This window comes from Nomascus leucogenys, chromosome 2, assembly GCF_006542625.1.
Source record: "Nomascus leucogenys isolate Asia chromosome 2, Asia_NLE_v1, whole genome shotgun sequence".
Taxonomy (NCBI): Eukaryota; Metazoa; Chordata; class Mammalia; order Primates; family Hylobatidae; genus Nomascus; species Nomascus leucogenys.
Genome location: NC_044382.1, coordinates 149,940,005 through 149,960,694, shown reverse-complemented (window position 1 = coordinate 149,960,694; position 20,690 = coordinate 149,940,005). Strand labels below are relative to the sequence as shown.

The 20,690-nt window shown below is 44.6% G+C and overlaps 1 protein-coding gene across 1 annotated transcript; it reads right to left on the bottom strand.

Annotated features, from left to right (window-relative positions):
- Positions 1 to 4,326: 4,326 nt before the first annotated feature.
- HSBP1 (heat shock factor binding protein 1) lies at positions 4,327 to 9,465 on the bottom strand. Its single transcript, XM_004087457.3, has 4 exons — positions 9,187 to 9,465; positions 8,562 to 8,628; positions 7,873 to 7,993; positions 4,327 to 5,896 (listed from the first exon to the last, which is right to left on the bottom strand). The coding sequence occupies exons 1-3, from the start codon at positions 9,229 to 9,231 to the stop codon at positions 7,875 to 7,877; spliced, it is 231 nt and encodes a 76-aa protein (XP_004087505.1). The 5' UTR covers positions 9,232 to 9,465; the 3' UTR covers positions 4,327 to 5,896; positions 7,873 to 7,874.
- Positions 9,466 to 20,690: the final 11,225 nt, after the last annotated feature.

The following is a 20,690-nucleotide window of genomic DNA, read 5'->3' as shown; positions in this document are numbered from 1 at the left end:
CAGGCAGATCTGAAGCTGAATCCGGTTACTGAGTCATCACCCGGCAGTGAATCAGAAATCCTTTGATTCAAACAGTTGGGACACAATCAAATTGTTGAGGCATGTGTGACACATGGATTAATTGAATGCCAGGTAACGGGCCAAAGCCCTCATTGTCCAAGTTGGAGGTGTCAGCTGGGTTGACACAGACGTGGCGGAATCCCATGGAACTTGGTGAATTACATCATCGGACGGTGGGCAGTAGACAGGCCTTCTTGAAAGCAGTTTTCGACCGTGACTGCACACTGGTCTAAAATGAACACTACTGTCTGGGCCCACCCGTGGGGATTCTGATGTGAGGGTTCCGTGGTGCTGCCCAGTCTTGGGCCTTTGAACTGCTCCCCAGGTGATTCTAATGTGCCACCAAGGTTGACAGCCAGCTAATTCTGATTTAACCATCTCCAGTGTTACCAGTGTTTATAATCTAGAAGCTGCGTCTAGAAGGTCTGTAGCAAACACTGTAGGTTGTCCACCCAATAGCCGTTATGATTTCCTTTCTGATGGAACCCTGGTATTGTTCTTGTATGTCTCCACATCTGAGGGTCCGGAAACTGTCAGCAGAACCGTCACGCCACGTGGTGGTCTCATGAATGGGTTAAGCTGGGATTCCTCAACCTCAGCACTGTTGACACTTGGGGCTGTGCCATTCTTTGGGGTGAGGGTTGTCCCGTGCATGGTAGGGTGTTGAAGTAGCGTCCCTGGTTTCTACCCTCTTGATGCCAGTAACAGCCCCAAGCTGAGTTGTGACAACAAAAAAACAAGAACCACACGGCTCAACCTATCATGCAGGTCCTGTGTGCCAGGATCATTTTAGGCACAGGCAGTGGGGTGGAAACACGTTCAAAGAAACATTTTCTTCACTCTTTGGAGACAAAAGGAAAGGAGAAAGGCATTCTCTGGCTGGATGCACCCAGGTGGGATAAATCTGGGGTTGGGTCTTTTTATTTTTTATTTATTTTTTTGTTTTTTATTTTTTGAGACGGAGTCTCGCTCTGTTACCCAGGCTGGAGTGCAATGGCACGATCTCGGCTCACTGCAACTTCCACCTCCTGAGTTTAAGCGACTCTCCTCCGTCAGCCTCCCGAGTAACTGGGATTACAAGCGCCCACCACCACGCCTGGCTAATTTTTGCATTTTTAGTAGAGACGGGGGCGTTGCCATGTTGGCCAGGCTGGTCTAGAATTCCTGACCTCAGGTGATCCACCCACCTTGGGCTCCCAAAGTGCTGGGATTACAGGCGTGAGCCACTGTGCCCGGCCGGGTCTTGCTCTTAGTTTTACTGAGGTGCAGAATTTACTGGCCCCAGAGCTGCCCTCCCTTGGGACTTCTTGCCATGTGAAATAATACATCCCACCATTATTAAAAGGGCTGATTTCTGCTATTGGTAGCTAAATGCTTCTAAGCTGCTGGATCCTGAATTCAGACTATTCTTAATTATTGGGAAGCAATACTGTTCTCTTTTGGAAGGTGGACGTTTTGCAAGACCAACGTGACTAAATGGTCAAATTCTGTTTTCTACAGTAGGGACACAGAATTTGACCACTATTAGATCATTATTGCGAAGATTATTATTGTGAAGCAGGACAGTCAAGCCTGTTCTTATGAGGCAGGGCAGCATCTACATGATAGGTATGTAGTTCATGTATGTGGTGTCTACATAAGCTTTGGTAAAATGAAGCTCTGTTGAGGAGACAGCCACACATTACATTTCATCATTGTCAGGGATCCCACAGAGGCTGATGTTGTACCGCTTTTAGGATCACTCGAACCCTAGGCAGCAGTCTGAGGAGCTTCCAGGCACCTCTTAGTGAGAGCCTCAGGTGTGAGGACCGAGCCTTAGGATCCGCCCTTTTTTTTTTTTGAGACAGAGTCTTGCTCTGTCACCCCGGCTGGAGTGGAGTGGTCCGATCACAGCTCACTGCAGCCTCGACTTCCTGGGCTCAAATGATCCTCCCACCTCAGCCTCCTGAGTAGCTGGGAGCACAGATGTGTGCCACCACACTCTGGGCTAATTTTTCTATTTTTTTGTAGAGATGGAGTCTCACTATATTGCCCAGGCTGGCCTTTTTTTCTTTTTTAAAATACTGTCATCCTGACTTGTTGAAACAAACTCTTTTCCTATTTCCATATTAATTTGTAGGGTTGATAAGTGGAATGTTCAATCACAATTCCTCTGGTTTTGTTTTTGGGCAGTGACTCGCGTCTCCCCTCCCTCATTTTCATTAATTGAAAAGTTCTCAAGCGGCTGCAGCTAAAATCAGACAGTTAAAATTAATACAAGATTAAGATTCCAGGTGATGGCTTCATGAGTCCATTTAAAAGTCCTCGTTGCCTTAAAAAAAAAACAAAAATACAGTGAAATCCAGTAGGATGGTAAGCTAATAGGTTACGGAGTGGTGGTGGTGGGGGGTGTCTTTTTATCCCCTGGGTTGGGCCTCAAGCAGTAATTTCTGTGGGAGACAAGACGGGTATAGGCATGGAAAACCAATGTGAAAACCTGTGGTTCATATTCCCTGCGGTTGTCCTCTGGGCAAATGTTTGAGCAAAGTCATTTGTTTCTGTTGTTCTCAACTGATTTAGGAGAAAAGCGGCACTGATCCAGGAGCACACATTTTCTCCCAGCTCTGAATAGTTTAAATTCCAAATACAAACTCACATCCAGTGTGTTTATTACTTAATTTTAGGTCGTGTTTAATTGAAAACACTCCATCAGCCTTTTGAACGTAAATTTCGAGATCCAGCGAGTGGGGCTGATGATTTCCAGACAGCCTGGACAGCTGAGATTTGGAGCTCGGCTCACACGAAGAGGCAGATGATCAGCTGTGTTCGTGAGCGGTGCAGGTGTGCAGCTGTGAGGACATTCCAGGGTCATCATTACCAGCTGTGACCTTGGGCCCCTGACTCCCAGTCTTGGGTCCTTTTCTTTAAATGGGACTCATCAAATGAAAACCTCTCAGTGTTGTCGTGAGGATTAAGCCGAACAGTGCAAACAAAATGCTTAGCACAGTACAGCGGTTTACAGTCAATGCTGTCAATGGCGCTAGCTGTGAACAATTGGTGTAACCGTAACCAGTTAACTTTCAGGGCTAGATATGACAAGACATCCTGCAAATTCCTCTATTTTAATCTAATCAAAATATATAATCTGCAAAATACAAAATAAAAAAGGAACACAGTGTCTGCTTGGGAAGGCTTCCATTTACAAACAGCATGTTGAAAAAGTTCACTTTTCTTTGGAGGACTCTATGTTCCCATAGAAACAGTGCTCTAAATGGGGTTGGGGGGGGGGTTACAATTCCAAGGACTCACAAGGGCAAATTAACTCCCAGTTACCTGAAATATTGTATGTTAGTCCTGATAGGGTCAAACAATGACTGTACTTTACTGGTAATGAAACAAAAAAATTGATATCAAAATAAGATTAAAATATTTTAAAATCCTGTGGCTCAAAGGAAAGCAGGATGAACTAGGGGCCAAATGAAGAAGCTGCGGGGCCCTGGGGTTTGAGACAGGGCATTTAATTAAATGTAAGGCTGTTTTCCTTGGTGCAACGGCCCCCATACTCATCTGTATTGGTCAGCCCTCAAGAGAATCTTCACTGGCTGGTGAATGAACAAGAATAGCTGGAGAAAGAATACTTCATATAGTATAAAAAAGACCCTTGGCCAGGCATGGTGGCTCGAGCCTGTAATCCCAGCACTTTGGGAGGCTGAGGCAGGACTGCTTGAGCCTAGGAGTTCTAGACCAGCCTGGGCAACACAGCAAGACCCAGGTGTGGTGGCACAAACCTGAAATACTGGCTACTTGGGAGGCTGAGGCAGGAGGATTGCCTGAGCCCAGGAGGTTGAGGCTCCAAGTGAGCTATGACTGTGCCCCTGCACTCCAGCCTGGGTAATAGAGTGAGACCTCGAAAACCAGCAGGTGAGCAGGTTAAAGCTCAGTTCTCTGCACTACTTTCAGAGCCTCTGATATGCTAATTTCTTCATGAGGTTCACAGCATGTCTAAACCCAAGTGACCATAACCCCTTCTTTCCTGCAGCATCTCCAGGGGCAACTGTTCTGGGAACACACCTGAGACAAGTCTCCTGCAATGGCAGTCCTGGCAAGCCCTCCTCCCCCTCCTCAGCTTCCCCTTCCAGCAGGCAGCCTCCCGCAACACCCCCTCTCCTGCTTTCGCTTGGGCTGCTTGTACTTAATCCGTCTATACAGGTTTTAGTTGATATTCTAATGTGATTTCTACATTTCAATATGAAAACCAAACAGATTTTTGACACAAAGGAAGCTTCATAGCAGGATTTCAGGCACCTTTATTCATGGCAGATGTTTTTGGTCAGGGCAGCCTGCCTTTGAAATGGTTCCATTACTTGAGGAAGTCGACTCCTGCCTAAGTCACAACTCTCCTACAACCGCAACCGGCCATATCATTTCCATTTGCCACTTACGAGGCTTGAGAACATGAGCAGGGACGCAGGTTTCGGCTGGACTGGTCAATGCCTGCAGTGTGTGTGGGGCATTCGGGGGCTCCAGCCTGCATCACAACCTACTGACCTGATCAAAGGAGGTTCTGTAGTTGGGTAACCAAAGTGGTGAATTCATTTTATTACAGAAGGATCTCACTCCTTTATGTTCGACATGTAATTTGTACACAGGACAAATTATTTCTTACTATGATAGATTTGCAATATAAACACCAAGACTGGTGAAACTTAAAAAAATTATGTTTTTCAAATTTTCAAGTTTTTGTGTAAAAGCACTTTGTGGTGACAATCATATGGATCACCCTCCAGGTCATCAGTATTGGCCTCTAGGTTTAGCACTCCTGGCAGTGCATTCCTGAGTGGCAAGAGTTAAAAGGTATTATCCCTGTCTTCTGTAATCAACGATAACATTGTTACTCTGCAAGAATTTGGGTAAGAAACAGTTTAAGTAATACAGTATTTCTTAAAAACTTGAGTCTACTACAGGTCATTGATCATATTCTAGCCAAGCAACTGGCATGGACTTAATATGGTCTCTTTTCCTTCTCTCTTTCTTTTACAGTCAGTAGCTCAAAGGAAAGATTAATTGAGTTTTAAAATCCTGCCAGATTTTTTATGGTAACCACTGTAGATGAACCACGTAGGGTCCTACTGAAGTATTAGAATCTCATGCAAAACTCTAACAAATGCCTCACTACAGAAGGCTATTCTGTTATTTTCTGTACTGTAAAAGTTCTAACACAAGAAAGTGGCAGTGGTTACTTCTCATCGACTTTAGCATGTGAACTCAGGGACTTAGACATACGTCTAAGTTCTATTCTGAGTTTTGGTAACACAGCAGTGACAGATATTTCTGAATAAACAATTTTTAGGTGTTTTCAGCCATTCGAAAAGTATTGCCAACACACTATTTGGTGTTAGCTCAACAGTTACTTTGTGCTGAGAATTAAAGAACTCTGAAGTCTTACAAACATCTTACTTCACCAAGACTAACTATAATCGAAGGGTTTACTATTTGTTTAATAAAAAAATCACACAGCAAATTTTATCCAAACAGCAACTACTATAAAAGGAATGACAAGAAAAAGAATATGACTTCACAGAAATACACTAAAAAATTTGACAATGTTATGCAGGAACCGCCAAAGTTTTAGTGTTTAATAATGAATAGCACAACTGACCAAGGTCCAAGATGTGAAGATACAATGTTCAAGAAATTGGGGGGTAAATCACTCTACAAACTAACTATATAGTATGTGATAAGAATGCATACTTTATAATATAAAACCTGTCTACACATAGAAGTTAGCTGCAAAAAGCCATTGGATCTTCTCTTGGCTTGGAAAAATGCCAGATTCCAGTATAAATTATATAGCAACCTGTTGAAGAAGGAAAAATCATCAACATGTTTTTCATTACATGAGCACAAGTAAAAATGACATATAGACCTATCAACTAAAAATCCCTTTCCACTCTCCTACTGAGTTAAACTTATTTTCTTTGGACAATATTTTAGCAAAAATAGATTTAACTGGAAATATTTTTAAAAATTTCGGAGTCAGTTTCCTACTCCCATTCTTTTCTTTGAATGACCCCCATCACTAGCCAGTCTACAACCCTGAAATTCTTGTGGTAAGATTCTCAGTCGGTTGATGGGAGTTTTGACTGCCACATAATATAAAAAGATATCCACAGAAGCATCTGAGACTGGTAGGACATTTTTCCAAATTATCGCCGGGTAAGAATAACGATGACATAACCCATAGAAAGCAATTATGTGATGTACTCACAGTGAATGAACCCCACCTATTGTGAAGATAAAAGCAAGTTTTAGAGCCTGTCTTCAACGTCCCAAATCTGTATTTCACAGTAACTTAAAATGTGGTCCACAGCAAGACCAGAAAATAGGAAACTAGGCATCTTTTACTGTATATTCTGCTTAGTACTTTACGAATCTAAAAATACTCAGGAACCATTTTATTTTATTTTTTTGAGACAGAGTCTTGCTCTGTCGCCCAGGCTGGAGTGCAGTGGCATCATCCCGGCTCACTGCAAACTCTGCCTCCCGGGTTCAAATGATTCTTCTGTCTCAGCCTGCCAAGTAGCTGGGATTACAGGCATGCACCACCACGCCCAGCTAATTTTTGTACACACGGGGCTTCATCATGTTGGCCAGGTTGGTCTCGAGCTCCTCACATCAATTGATCTGCCCACCTTTGCCTCCCAAAGTGCTGGGATTACAGGCATGAGTCACCACGTGCCAGTAACTTTTTTTTTCTTTTGAGACAGAGTCTCACTCTGTTGCCCAGGCTGGAGTGCAGTGGCGCCACCTCGACTGCAACCTCCGCCTCCCTCAACAACATTCATTTTTATAGAGAATTAAAATGTTATAAATGAAACATGAGAAAAGTGAGTTTAAAACGTATTTTTCACACATACAGAGGAAAAGGATTACCATGCACTGTGCTGAGTGATACTGTACATTTACCTATCTTACTGTGTGGGTATTTTTAATCATTAGGCTTTCCTCTGACATCTGAAACTATTCAGTGGAAATTTAAATGAACTCCAGAGTAAAAGCTCAATGTGGCCACAATCTAGTTCACCTATGTCAAGTTACCAAGAAAGTCTCCAGAATTTAAGCCATTTAAGAAGGTGGTAACGTGGGTGACTTATCAGTTATTTCCATAAAAAAAAAAACAAAACAGCAATGGAAAATCTTCCAGTGACAGGCTTTACAGGCCAACAAAAACACCTTTATTAGCTGGAATGATAAAAACTCAGTGGTTATCTAATGTTAGCCGTGGTCCTAACTAACAGTGACAGAAGTCTAGTTAATAAAAACTGGGAAAATAAATTCGGTGTAAAGAATGAGTTTGCCATGAAAAATTTCAAAACATCAAGTCCACAGCGGGTAAACAACAGTGATGCTTGCTGGGATCATGGCTGGGAACTCATCTACAGAATGTTTGACTGCATAAAAATTATACTTACAGGTTCTCTCTATTCTTTTAAGAAAAAAAAAAAAAAGACCAGGCACGGTGGCTCACACCTGTAATCCCAGCACTTTGAGAGGCTGAAGCGGGCAGAACACTCGAGGTCAGAATTCGAGAACAGCATGACCAGCATGGAGAAACCCCATTTCTACTAAAAATACAAAATTAGCTGGGTGTGGTGGCGCAAGCCTGTAATCGCCGCTGAGGCAGGAGAATCGCTTGAACCCAGGAGGCAAAGGTTGCAGGGAGCCGAGATCGTGCCATTGCACTCCAGCCTGGGCAATAAGAGCAAAACTGTGTGCCAAAAAAAAAAAAAAAAGAAAGAAAAGAAAATAAAAAAAAATCGCCCCCTTCCTCACCTTCAACTCTTTTGCGTGGCAGGTATCTTGTTTTCACCCTCCAGTTCTTCCACCCCAGCCTGTGTCATGAGGTCTGCGATGTTCTTCTCCAGATCATCAATGCGACTACTCATATCATCAAGTGGTGAAGTTAAAGACAACAAGTGCCAACATCTCCTCATTGAGCCCTTTCCTCCCGTCCCTGCAAACTACGGGCTTAAACACAACGATTTTAGGGAAACTGGTCTTCCAATTTCCTTTAGACACTGTTATACGCTGGTGGGCAAGAGTATAGGACTCTGGGGCATGGCTACCCGGCATCGGATTCCAGCCCTGACCCTTACTAGTGATGGAACCCCTAAACCTCAATTTATTCATTCGCTAAAGATGATAATACTACAACCCACTCATAAGGTCATGCTGAGCATCAAAAGAAAGACACACACAAAAGCACAGAGTTCACAGTCTATGGTCCACCACACCAGCTATTAGGATTGCTAGAGGTATGCTCCTTGAGCCAGGGATCTGTGTAACTCAGCTGTACCCCTAGCTCTCGGCGCAGTCCTTCCCAGAAACACAGTACAATTCACGCTCAAATTCTACAAGTGAATGGCTGAAGCTGGCCAGAAAACTACTCATTTATCCCCACCGCTGCCCGGCAAATACGCTCCAAAGGCCCACAGGAAGCCAACTGCAGATAAAAAGGATATTTCTCCCAATGATCTGGTCAGACATGGTCTGAAATTTATCTTGCATCTGCTGCAGGAGTGTCTGCACCTAAGAAAAACCGAAATAAACAAACACGGTCCACACTGATCCTGAGACACCTTCCTGGGATCAGGACGTGAGCCCTGGTCCCGGGTTCCAGACCCATTTCTGCCTCTGGACAGCTGTGCGGCCTTCAACAAGGATCTTCCTTCTCTGGGCTTTCGTTTTCCAACCTGTCCAATTAGACTGGTGGGCTGGGGAGGCCGCTGCGACTCAAAGCTCAGGGTCTTTGGGTTGTTTCTGCCGGGTTGGGGCACCCGGGGGTGTGTGAGGAATTGAAGGGCGGGGAGGGTGTCAGAGGTAGGCGGGAGGGACCCGGGGGGCGTTCGCGACAGGTGAATGGGGCTACCGGAGGGGGTCGGGCTTGGGGGCGCCTGCGGGGAGACGGGCCCGCACCGAGCGCCCAGGGGGTCAAGGTGGCCGGGGGCCTCGACCAGAGACACTTCCAGAAACGGGGCCTCGGCAGACGCCACGCGCAGCCGCGGTGGGCGCGCCTCTGTCCAGCAGAGCTTGACCCGGCACCGCCCGGGAATGCCGCAGCCTCGGGCCCTCACAGCCGTCCCTTACCACCGAGGTGAGGTCCTGCACGGTCTTGGGGTCAGTCTCGGCCATCTCCCCGATGCCCAGCTTGGCGGTGATGTCTCAGACCGTAACCTAGACTTCCGTTTGTCCGCTCAGACGCCCCCGGTGGCTGTTTCTCGCGACGAGACTGGCTGCTCGCGGGACCGCGGGGCATTATGGGAGTAGTAGTTTCTCCAGCGCCGGAAGGGCCTCGAAGCCGCGGGCTTCCGTTCCAAAGAGCGGCCCCACCCCACTCCCCCCGCCCTCTTTTGCATAGCCCCTCCCCTCCTTCTATGCCCCGCCCCTCGTGCAGCGAGCCGTCGGTGGGGTGGGAAGTGAGACCAACTCAGAAATGGAGCGATAGAGGCAGGGAGTGGTCTTGGCCTCCCTTCCAGGCTGTAGTCAGTCGAAAGACGGCTCTGGGTTTCTTTGGCCTGTCAGGACGAACTTGCTGAACTTTTGCCCTTCAACAAGACCCACTATACCCTTGTAACTGCCTCCACGCCACGGAACATGACCCCCCTCTCCGCCCCCCCGCCGGAAGCCCCATGGCCCCTGTCCTGTCCTGTCATCTCCACCCTGTGAGGGTGGCCAGCGTCCGGAGTTTAGCCCAGTAGGTTCACTGTGCTGTTAGGTTCCTATGAGGGGATTCAGACAGGAAGCTGTCCATCATGCCTGGCTTCTTTCACTCCCCGCGATGCCTGCTGTTGAGTGGGGAAGGCTTCCGGCGTCAGGGTTAGACTGTGGGTTTGGGTGTTGAAGGAGGTGGGCACTGCTGATTTGGAACCTTAAGTTGCAACCTCACAGATGGTCTTTAGGATTGGGTCTCATGTCAAGGGGATGAGTCCTTGACTGCGGGCCTGACATGTTCTGGAAACTTTCACACATCTCATTTAAGGACTGCGGTATGTGAGGGTCAGCTCCACTTTGAGTTTAGCTGGGGAGAGGCTGTAAGGGGTTAGACCTGTTACAGGAAAGGGTCCTGATCCAGACCCCAAGAGAGGGAGTTCTTGGATCTCATGCAAGAAAGAATTCAGGGCGAGTCTGTAAAGTGAAAGCAAGTTTAAGAAAGTGAAGGAATAAAAGAATGGTTACTCCATAAGCAGAGCCCTGAGGGCTGCTGGTTGCTTATTTTTATAGTTTATTTCTTGATTATATGCTAAACAAGGGGTGGGTGATTCATGCCTCCCCTTTTTAGATCGTACAGGGTAACTTCTTGACGTTGCTATGGCATTTGTAAACTGTCATGGCGCCAATGGGAGTGTAGCAATGAGGACAAGCAGGGTTCACCCTCACTGCCATCTTGGTTTTGGTGGGTTTTGGCCGGCTTCTTTACGGCAAGCTGTTTTATCAGCAAGGTCTTTATGACCTGTACCTTGTGCTGACCTCCTATCCCATCCTGTGACTTAGAATCCTTTAACTGTCTGGGAATGCAGCCCAGTAGGTCTCAGCCTCAGTTTACCCAGCTCCTATTCGAGATGGAGCTGCTCTTGTTCAAACGCCTCTGCCGGACCCACCAGTGTCTCTAACAAACCTGGAATCCAGTTGGCCTTGAGGCATGAGACTTCAACTCCCTTCACCACCCCTTCCCCTCGCTCACACCTGTGCCCCTCACCCTACACACCTCATCCTTCCCTATAGAGAGATCTTCCTTTCTGTGTAAGGATGCACAACTTTTTTGCAATTGGCCGTTGTCAGCTGGTATTTGGCTAGTGCTTTACCCGTCTACTCGAAATAAACATATCTCAGTGTTTTAACTTAATCCTCAGAAGACCCTGTGATATAATTATCATAATTTTACATTTTTGAGAAAGCAGATGCAGAGGCGTTAAGAAACTGGAACAAGGTCATCAAATTAAGGAAGTGAGAGATGCAGGACTTCCTGACTCTACATCTTCTTTTTTCTCACCATTCTAGAATTCTCTGAGTTTTTTGAGCTTACAGCAGTTTCTGAAGAACTGCAATACTGGCATTTGAGTCAAGTCATTCTTTATTGTTGGTTGTGGAGGGGGCACCCTGTATATTGTAGGACGTTGAGCAGCATCTCTGACTTCTACCTACTAGATGCCAGTGTCTCGGTTATCTTAAAAGACATTTTTTTTTTTTTTTTTTTTTTGAGATCGCGTCTTGCTCTGTTGCCTAGGCTGGAGTGCAGTAGCACGATGTCAACTCACTGCAACCTCCGCCTCCCCTGTTCAAGCAATTCTGCCTCAGCCTCCTGAGTAGCTGGGATTACAGGTGCGCACCACCATGACCAGCTAATCGCAAAAGACTTTTCATAAAACATCAGAACTCCTTAAAAACTAGTGAATAGCCAAGGTGAAGAAAGGCCTCAGGCTTCTGACTTTAGACCCCAATCCCTGGGACTCCCACACTCAGCAAAGAAAGCTGGGTGCCTGCACCCTGGATTTCTGAGCAGATCTGTCTTATTGCTGTGGGCAACTCAAGAACATGAATTAGCACTAGAATCTGGAGTTTTTCCTTTTGTTTTCTCGTAAGACACTTGTGGTTTTTTTTTTTTTTTTCAAATCCCAATTGGAAATTTGCTTTACGTAAACAACAAACAAACCTGATACTCTTTTAGTGGAGGCATTATTTGTTCCTTTATTTTTTGCACTTAAACAGATAGGCAGTATGCTTTCTCTGCGTGGAGACCAAGGTCTCCTAAAGGGCTGCTTTTCACGGAAGCTTCACTAATTTATACTCATGGCTGACATACTCAAATTGTGGGGCTGACACACCGAACCTAACTGAATATTGTCCCATTAACAAAACTAATGTATTATGTGTAAGGCACCAGTAATTAACCTTTAAACTTCGGTTTTGAACAACTGTCATTTTTAACCTTTATTTAAGTGTCATAGTTGTCTTACCTCCTCTTAGCATTTTTTTAAAGGTCTTCCTAGGTTAATTGCATGTTGTAACTCCCTTTTTCCACTCAAGACAGTTTTGTTTTACGTGCGCTTATTATGGTACTCGTATAATTGCTTTTTGATTCTCTGGGCCATTCTTTTGACATGCCTCCTTTCTTCGATCTATATTGTGATAGGTGGCTGGGCATGGTGGCGCATGCCTGTAATCCCAGCACTTTGGGAGGCTGAGGCAGGCAGATCACTTGAGACCAGGAGTTCAACACCAGCCTCGCCAACATGGCAAAACCCTGTCTCTACTAAAAATACAAAAATTAGCTGGGCTAGGTGGCATAAACCTGTAATCCCAGCTATTCAGGAGGCTGATGCAGGAGAGTCGCTTGACCTGGGGAGGCAGAGGTTGCAGTGAGCCGAGATCGATCCACTGCACTCCAGCCTGGGCAACAGATTGAGACTCTGTCTCAAAAAATAGTAATAATAAAATATACTACGGAAGGTGTTGGTCTGTCCATGTGACCACATGCAATGAGGTGCTTTGTGCGTTTGCCTTGTGTGAGCAGCAATGGAATGATCCTAGGGGGGCCTTGGAGGAACTGGAACATGTTCTTTGCCTACTTGCTCCTGTGTCAGCTTTATAGGCCCAGCCCTGGGGCCCAGCAGCTACTTCCCTGGTTTGCTTTCCTCCCAGGTTACCTGATGCTGCTGCTGAGCTCCCGTCACCTGATGGGTGGTGCCACAGCAGGGTCAGCGAAGGGCGCCCCTTCCTTCTAGTGACCTGGGCTGCCCTAGCCCCAGCCCTTCAGTGGCCATTCCAAACCTTTCCGGTATCCCCAAACCCAGGACTTTATCCCCTTCACCCTCAGAGGATGAACTTATATCCTATTTTGTGGAGAAAATAGAGACTGTCCATCAAAACCCCTTAACTCCCCTCCTGCGTGCATTCATAAGTTCCTACATTAACCCCGGTGTCACTGGCTAATGATCCTTTCCGTCTCAGGAAGAAGTGTCCTTCCTCACGCACAGGGCTCTGCGTTTGTCTAAGGCAGAGAGACTTGGGCCCTGATCCCATTCTCCTTCCTCAACTCCAGGAAGTTGCTTCCTGCATTCATTTTCTTTTTTCCAATGATTCCTCCTTCTTAGCACATAAAAGTGACCAACACCCCGCTCCACCCCCGCTGCACAAAAAACAAATAGAAAATGGAAACCAGTCCAACCAGGGTGAACCTGCGCTGACTGTCTGCCCTTGTTTAGCTACTGCTCGTAAGGGGAGGTTCTAGAAAGGAAGGACTTATTGTCTTAGTTACTGAATCCACTTCCTTACCTCCTGTTCATGCAACTTTGCTTGTTTTGCTTCCACTAAAATGATTCTAGGTGCTGTGTGGACAGGTGCTACAAAAGCGTGACTCAGACGGTGGACATTCATTCATTCCATTTTCATTTCTCTTGAGTGATCCTGACAAGCAGAGGGTCTCAGGTGGATGTTACTGTGTCTTTGAGACCTCTCTAATCCTTGTTTATCTCTCCTTTTAATACAGAGGGTTTCATATGCAGACCTTAAGTAGACATAGTATCTAGCTAAAAGGTAATTATGCTTGCTTGTTTTCATTGTATTTATTTTTATTGCTGCTTTAATGTATTCTAAGTGACACTGGTTTTTCATTCATGTTATAATGTAGAGTTTTCTTTTTCTTTTTTCTTTGTTTTTTGAGACAGGATCTCCCTCTGTCACCCAGGCTGGAGTGCAGTGGCACAGTCATGGCTCCCTGTAACCTCAACCTCGCAGACTCCAGCAATCCTCCAGCAACAGGCACGCGCCATTACGCTTGTCTAATCTTTGTATTTTTTGTAGAGGTGGAGTTTCACCATGTTGTCTAGGCTGGTCTTGAACTCTTGGGCTCAAACCATCTACCTACCTGCCTTGGCCTCTCCAAATGCTGGGATGATAGGTATGAGCTACCATGCCCGGCCAATGTACCGGCTTCTTTTAAAATAAATTCAAGCCAAAATTATAAATGTAAAATTACATAGTTTAAAACCAGAGTTGTAGCTGATGGTACAGGTGGCATTTCAGTGTGGCAGAGTTAGTGAAGGTGCTGAGAGATGAGACAGGGAGATGGCTAAATAGTGACGATATTCTCTTGGGGTTAAAGTTTAGAAAATCCTGCCTTGAAAGAAGGCAGGGAGCCAAAGGGTGAAGAGATTGGGTGTGATGTGAAACAACATGGTTATATAATTTGACAAGGGGAAGCACAGGAACTATGACTGCATCAGGATAACATTGACTTGCTTCTCCCTGGGGTTAAAGTCAGAGAGGATGCTGAGGAATGTCGGCAGGGGCTGGGTCCCTGTTTTTCACAGAACAATCCTTCAGGTGCTAGTAAGCCTCAGGAGGACGATGCTGTCCTGCTGGCATGAGGAGGGGCTGGGGCAGGACAGTCATCATCCAAGCAAAGGTAGGGCTTAGTTGCAGACACAGAATGGCAGACTTAATCTAGAAATACCACCATCCTGGTACCAGTCCTCTTGGCTTGGATTCCCATGTAAAAATCCAGCGTTGCTACCCTCTCAAGGGTGTGCCCTGGCTAGAATGAGCGGATATTTTGCCTTGCATTACCAAAGCACAAGGAGATCTCTTTGAGGACTTGTTTGCAAAAAAATCAAAAAACAAACAAACAAAAACCCAGAAAATTGCTTTCCTGGGGGAGAATGGTGTGATCGGTTGTTGTTCTGACATATCTCAAATTCTCTTGCTTTTGGATTGAAGCATTAGTTTCTGTTTCTTAGGTTCTTTTGAGGCAAATTTCCAAATTAGCGTCTCTATGACTGGCTGCCAAGGCATCCGTTTGCTATTTATTTACCCAAACTAGCAGTTTCCTGGAGACAGACTGCCTAGGGGGAAGGAAAGTTTTCTTACAGACCAGATTTGCAAGTTTGGGTTTCCTCGGCTCCACTCCCCCATCATTGTCAACTCGCTTAGTCCTCAGCACTTTCATGCATTGTTTGTGATGACACAGTTTGTTCCTGGTGATAAACGGGGTGGCACTGCCTTAGTGTATAGCACGAAAAGTGCCAGGGTGGGGCCATGCATACCACTTAGTAGTCGTGAGACCTACTGTGAGATAGTTTTAACTGTGTGAACCTCAGTTTCTTCATCTATAGAATGGAGCTAACGTCTATTTCAATATCCCATGGATTACCTAAATTATGTATGTGATATATAATTATGAATTACACATAAATTACACATACAACTACAAGGTAATACGTATATTACACATCTATATAGATACGTAAAGTATCCGGCCCGTAGGAAGCACTTATGAACACCCGCTTCCCTTTTTCTTTTTTTTAAATTTTTTTTGAGATGGAGTCTTGCCCTGCTCTGCTGCCCAGGCTGGAGTGCAGCGGCACTATCTTGGCTCACTTCAACCTCCCGCTCCCAGATTCAAGAGGCTCTCCTGCCTCAGCCTCCCAAGTAGCTGGGATTACAGGTGCCCACCACTACACTTGACTTAGTTTTATATTTTTGGTAGAGATGAGGTTTCACCATGTTGGCCAGGCTGGTCTTGAACTCCTGACCTCAGGTGATTGGCCCACCTCTGCCTCCCAAATTGCTGTAATTACAGTCGTGAGCCACCGCGTCTGGCCCCCTCCTTTTTTTTTACAAAATGATCTCACTAACCTTCTTGCTGTCTATCTTCTCTTTCTCTGTCTCTCTCTCTATCTATCCATCTCTCCGTCTATGATCTCTATATATGTTTTTCCAAATCAGAATGATTGACTTTTCTGAAAGAAGCAGAAGAGAGCCAATTATGAACCAGGAAGCACTTGGTTTTAGTGTTGGTTTTTAAACATCATAGACTAACCTGGTGTGGAGTCCTGATAAGTAAGCAACAGCGAGGAAGGGGGTCCCAGGTAGGGAACAACTGTTCCAAGAGACAGCTAATCACAAACAAGCCGCTGGCACAACTACCTCACTCCAAGTGTAACATCCTCCAGCACGACCCCATAAAACTTCCCTCCAGTCCCTGCCTCTTTCCAGACAGCCCCTTCTCTGCTGTGCTGCCTGTTGCTTCCTTGCAATGTACTTTCCCTTGAATAATCGGCCTTTCTTTACCTACAACCGTCTTGGTAAATTGGTAAATTCTTCTTCTTCTTCTTTTTTTTTTTCAGACAGAGTCTCACTCTGTTACCCAGGCTGGAGTGCAGCGGTGCTATCTCGGCTCACTGCAACCTCCGCCTCCCAGGTTCTAGTGATTCTCCCTCCTTAGCTTCCCGAGTAGCTGGGATTACAGGCATGCGCCACCATGCCCACCTAATTTTTGTATTTTTGGTAGAGACGGGGTTTCACCACGTTGGCTAGGCTGGTCACGAACCCCCGACCTCCGGTGATCTGCCCGCCTTGGCCTCCCAAAGTGCTGGGATTACAGGCATGAGCCACCATGCCCTACCGGTCAATCCTTTTACCATCTGCAACACGGGCACCAGCCAGTTGCACCCACGACACTGTGCACCATTGGAAAAAAACGTCCCTTTGCTCTGTCACAGTGTTTAGACTAGACTGTACTAAAGATGGTCTAAGACTAAACACATAAGTTAAAAATCCCAGATGAGCTTTATTTGAACATTTCACAAACAAGTTACACATTTCTTTGTAACTACGTAGTAAAGCAAATATTAGTTTACAGCTCAGAAACTGTAAGCAATTCAGCAGTGAGGGCCCAAAGGAGTGACATCTGCCATAGACTGAATATTTTAACATGATTTACTTTTATCCCTTTTGAAAAGTGTTTGTGAATAAAAAGCATTTAAAATTTCTTAAAATTTTTATCTGGGGGGATAAATAAAATTTTGTCATCACGACAGTGTTGACATGTGCATGACAACACAGATATATATATATATATGTATAGCCTGAATTTTCAACTCTGTAATAGTATGAATTCATGTATACGACAGATATAGAATGGCTTTATTACTCTCTACAGAAAAAGCTTTTTAAGAAGTAGCAAAAAAAATAGTCTCCAGTTTATTTTCATAGTGCTTCTATAAGCCCCTTTCTGCAAGTCTTCATAGCTTCAGAGTGAAAACCTTCCTCATCCTACACCACCCAAGGCATTTCACCATCTCCCTACCAACGAGACGGAATGTGGAAAGTCAAATAAAATGGTTCAAAGGCTTATCAAGCTCAGCAACCCTCCAACGATACATGTGATGATAGCAACCTAGTACGAGAGAGAGGAAATTTTTCCGCTTACTTAATTTGATGAGTATCTAAATTATTTCTGCTTAAATTATAGACTTACTCTTAAATTATATAATTGAAGTTCTTATCTGAAACCCTCATACACACATCCATTCCCACCATTTTTTGCTGTCTCTCTATATCTTGTATACGCTTTCAAATGAACACAGGCACAACTGCAGAATTTTTTCAATAGTGGGCTAATCTATGAGCAGTAGGAAATATCGTAAGGGTAACACATTGGATACAGTAAAAGAATTGTTAATTGCATTAGATGAACCATTTTGAAAGCATTTTATCATTAGACTGTGAAAAGTATCAAATCTCAACAGTCAGCTAAGGAGAGAAGATGGAGGTCTTTATGAAAGATATAGCCAGATTATTAGATTATTATTCTTAGTATTTGGTAAACAGAAAAGATAGGTGGCTTTTTCAGTGCTTGGGTTTCCTGTTGGTGTGATTTACCCTGTTGACTCACGTTTAAGGCAGCTACACGTAAACAGATTTATGGGCTACCTTTACAAAATCAGCATCTACTTAGAGATCCCTTAGTATTTGCCTCTTTGAATAATTTATAGCAAAGCACAGGGCAAGCCCTTTGAGATCCCACCCCACTTTCTCCCTCAGTTCTCTCTCCCCTCAGTTGGTTTGGTAGTAAATGGGTACTCTGGAGTTCATAAATTTCCTTTTTTTTTTTGACGGAGTCTTTCTCTGTTGCCCAGGCTGCAGTGCAATGGCTCACTGCAAACTCTGCCTCCTGGGTTCAAGTGATTCTCCTGCCTCAGCCTCCTGAGTAGCTGGGATTACAGGTGTGTACCACCACACCCAGCTAATTTTTGTATTTTTTAGTAGAGATGGGGTTTCACCACGCTGGCCAGGCTGGTCTTGAACTCCTGACCTCAAGTGATCCACCCGCCTCTGCCTCCCAAAGGGCTGGGATTACAGGCGTGAGTCACCATGCCTGGCTACTTTTGATTAACTGAGATGTTAAATTAATCTAGGAGAAGCCCGTCATCTACCTGCTAACAAGCCATGGAAGGGAAGGGGCATATAATTATGTTATCTTGCACAGGAAAAATTTCTAAGGTCTCAATATTAATTTAGAAAGATGTTAACATTTTTTTTTAACAGAAAACTTTCAGATTGAAGAAGTATAGCAGGAACTTAACAGTAGGTAACTGAAGATACTGTTAGTAAAAGGTACTTAATAGTAAAGGGTACCTCATAGTAAAAGGTACTGTTGCTTAACAGTAAGTTGGTCTAGCTGCATAGTCACGCTAATGGGGGCTTCAAACTAGGGTCTTCCAGTCTGCAGTAGGCAGTTTGTGTGGTTTTGCTCCTGCGTTGAGAGCGGCATTGTGATGTTGTGGGAAGAACATGAACCCTGGAGCCAGACAGCCTGAGGTTTGGTTCTGGAAGCCACTTACCTTGTGCAAGCCATTCGATTGTTCTGAGCCTTAGCCTTCTTTATCTGTAAGTTGGAGAAGACAGTAGTACTTACCTCATATGTTACTGGAGGGATTAATGAGTTACTATCTATAAGGATTTTTTACAGTGTGGGCACATAATAAGCAGTTGATAAATATAAACAATTATTATAATTATTAATCACCTTTTTGGTACCATGATCATACACCCCCTAGGAAAATTGTAGACTCCTTTCCTCAGAATCATCTGGAGAGCTTGTGCCTGGGTGCAACTGCACTAAATCCAGGATCAAACACAGACTTGTTAAAAATTTTTTAGTTGTCACATCTTAAGATTAAGACCCAGTGTATTTATTTGGGTAAAATGCAATTTGAGCTACTCTATGAGTGTGATGGTAGATGGCTGTTCCATTTATCAGACTGTTTTAAATGACATTCTGAAACTCTGGAATGAGCTATCAAAATTTCTAAAGATGTTCTTTAAGAGCTGAAGTCTTATTTGATACCTACCATGAAATCTGGCTGGATTTATTTCGTTATAATGCTTAGATTTGCTGGTGTCGGCCAAGAGGCATAGCAGGTATATCTGCCTGGAATGATGCTCATTTGGAGACAACTGGCAGTATTGAAGGTGACTTTTACTGAAATTAAAAAATGTGTGCCTATTCTTATTAAAGCAAATTATCCAAAATAATTAATTTATCGTATGTAAAATGAAGGAGAAAATGTGATTTTTAATCAACCTAGTTGGTTGAGTATTAATAAAAAGAAGCAAAGGCGTGACTATTTGCTCAGCGGAAATAAAACCCTCAGACCTGTGCTCAGTAATTGGGAAAAGCAATTTCTGGTTCTTACTTGACTTCATTTTTTAATAAGTTGGACTCAGATAAAATGCATAGGTAATAATGAAATAACATTTCAATTCTACTATGGTTTTCAGTAAACAATGTAATATATTCCAGCAAGTTAACAAAACATCCTATGATTCAGGAAATGCTACCACTTTGGCCTATAAGAATTGGTTTATTTTTTTCTTTTTTTCTGGAAAGTATTAGGAAGAACATGACAGAAGTATCCCTGTCCTGATTAGAACTGTGCGGACAGAGAATATGTTTAAATAAGGGAAAGTTGAGGCATATTCTACCTGTTAATGAAGTGTGCACTTTACTCCTATTTTTCTGAATTTTCAGCTAAGTTAAGCTTCTGGTTCCGCTCGCAAAGTGCAGGAGAACTTACTGGCTTGAGAGTAAAGGAGTCGTCTTGCATTTGTTTCCTTCAGGGAATGGCCACTCAGCTGCTGTGTTTCTCCCTGCAGGTGGCTGAAGTTTACGTTGGAGAGTGACTTCCTGATTGCCAGTTAGCATATGTATCCAGCTACCAGCCGCCTGCCTGGCTGAGGATGCTCTTGGTTTGTTCAAGGGTGAACGTTCTCCCCCTGCCTTGCAGGAAGAGGGGAGCAAGGTGCGCCAGGGAGACACGTGGTAGTGCCCTATAAAGCCAGTAGAGGAGATCTCGTAAAGTGTGAATGCGCAGGCTTAGATTCCCCTGCCCCCGAGTCGGGGGCATGTGCTCGTGGAGAATGACCCTATCAAGTTCAAGATGTGGCATCTCCTGATCCAGCAACAGGATTTGTTCCAGAGAAAAATCCCGAGGTCTTCGGACTGTTGACAGATGGCCGTGACTATGCTTAACGTGGTCATCAAACTGAGAATGGTCCGTCTCATCTCTGAGTATGCAATTACCCTTATAGCTGATTATGACACCCTCAGATCATACCATGAGGTGGACAAGATGAGTCCATTGCCCATGCTGAGAACTGGTACTTCTGTCTTTATAGACTCACTCACCAACCAGAGATGTACGACGGATCCCAAAGGGTCCGTCAAAAATGTGAACTTCCACTAAGACAAGACCCAGCATCAGTGACATTAGACACAAGATAGAAATCAGAGAAAAGTTACTGTCCAG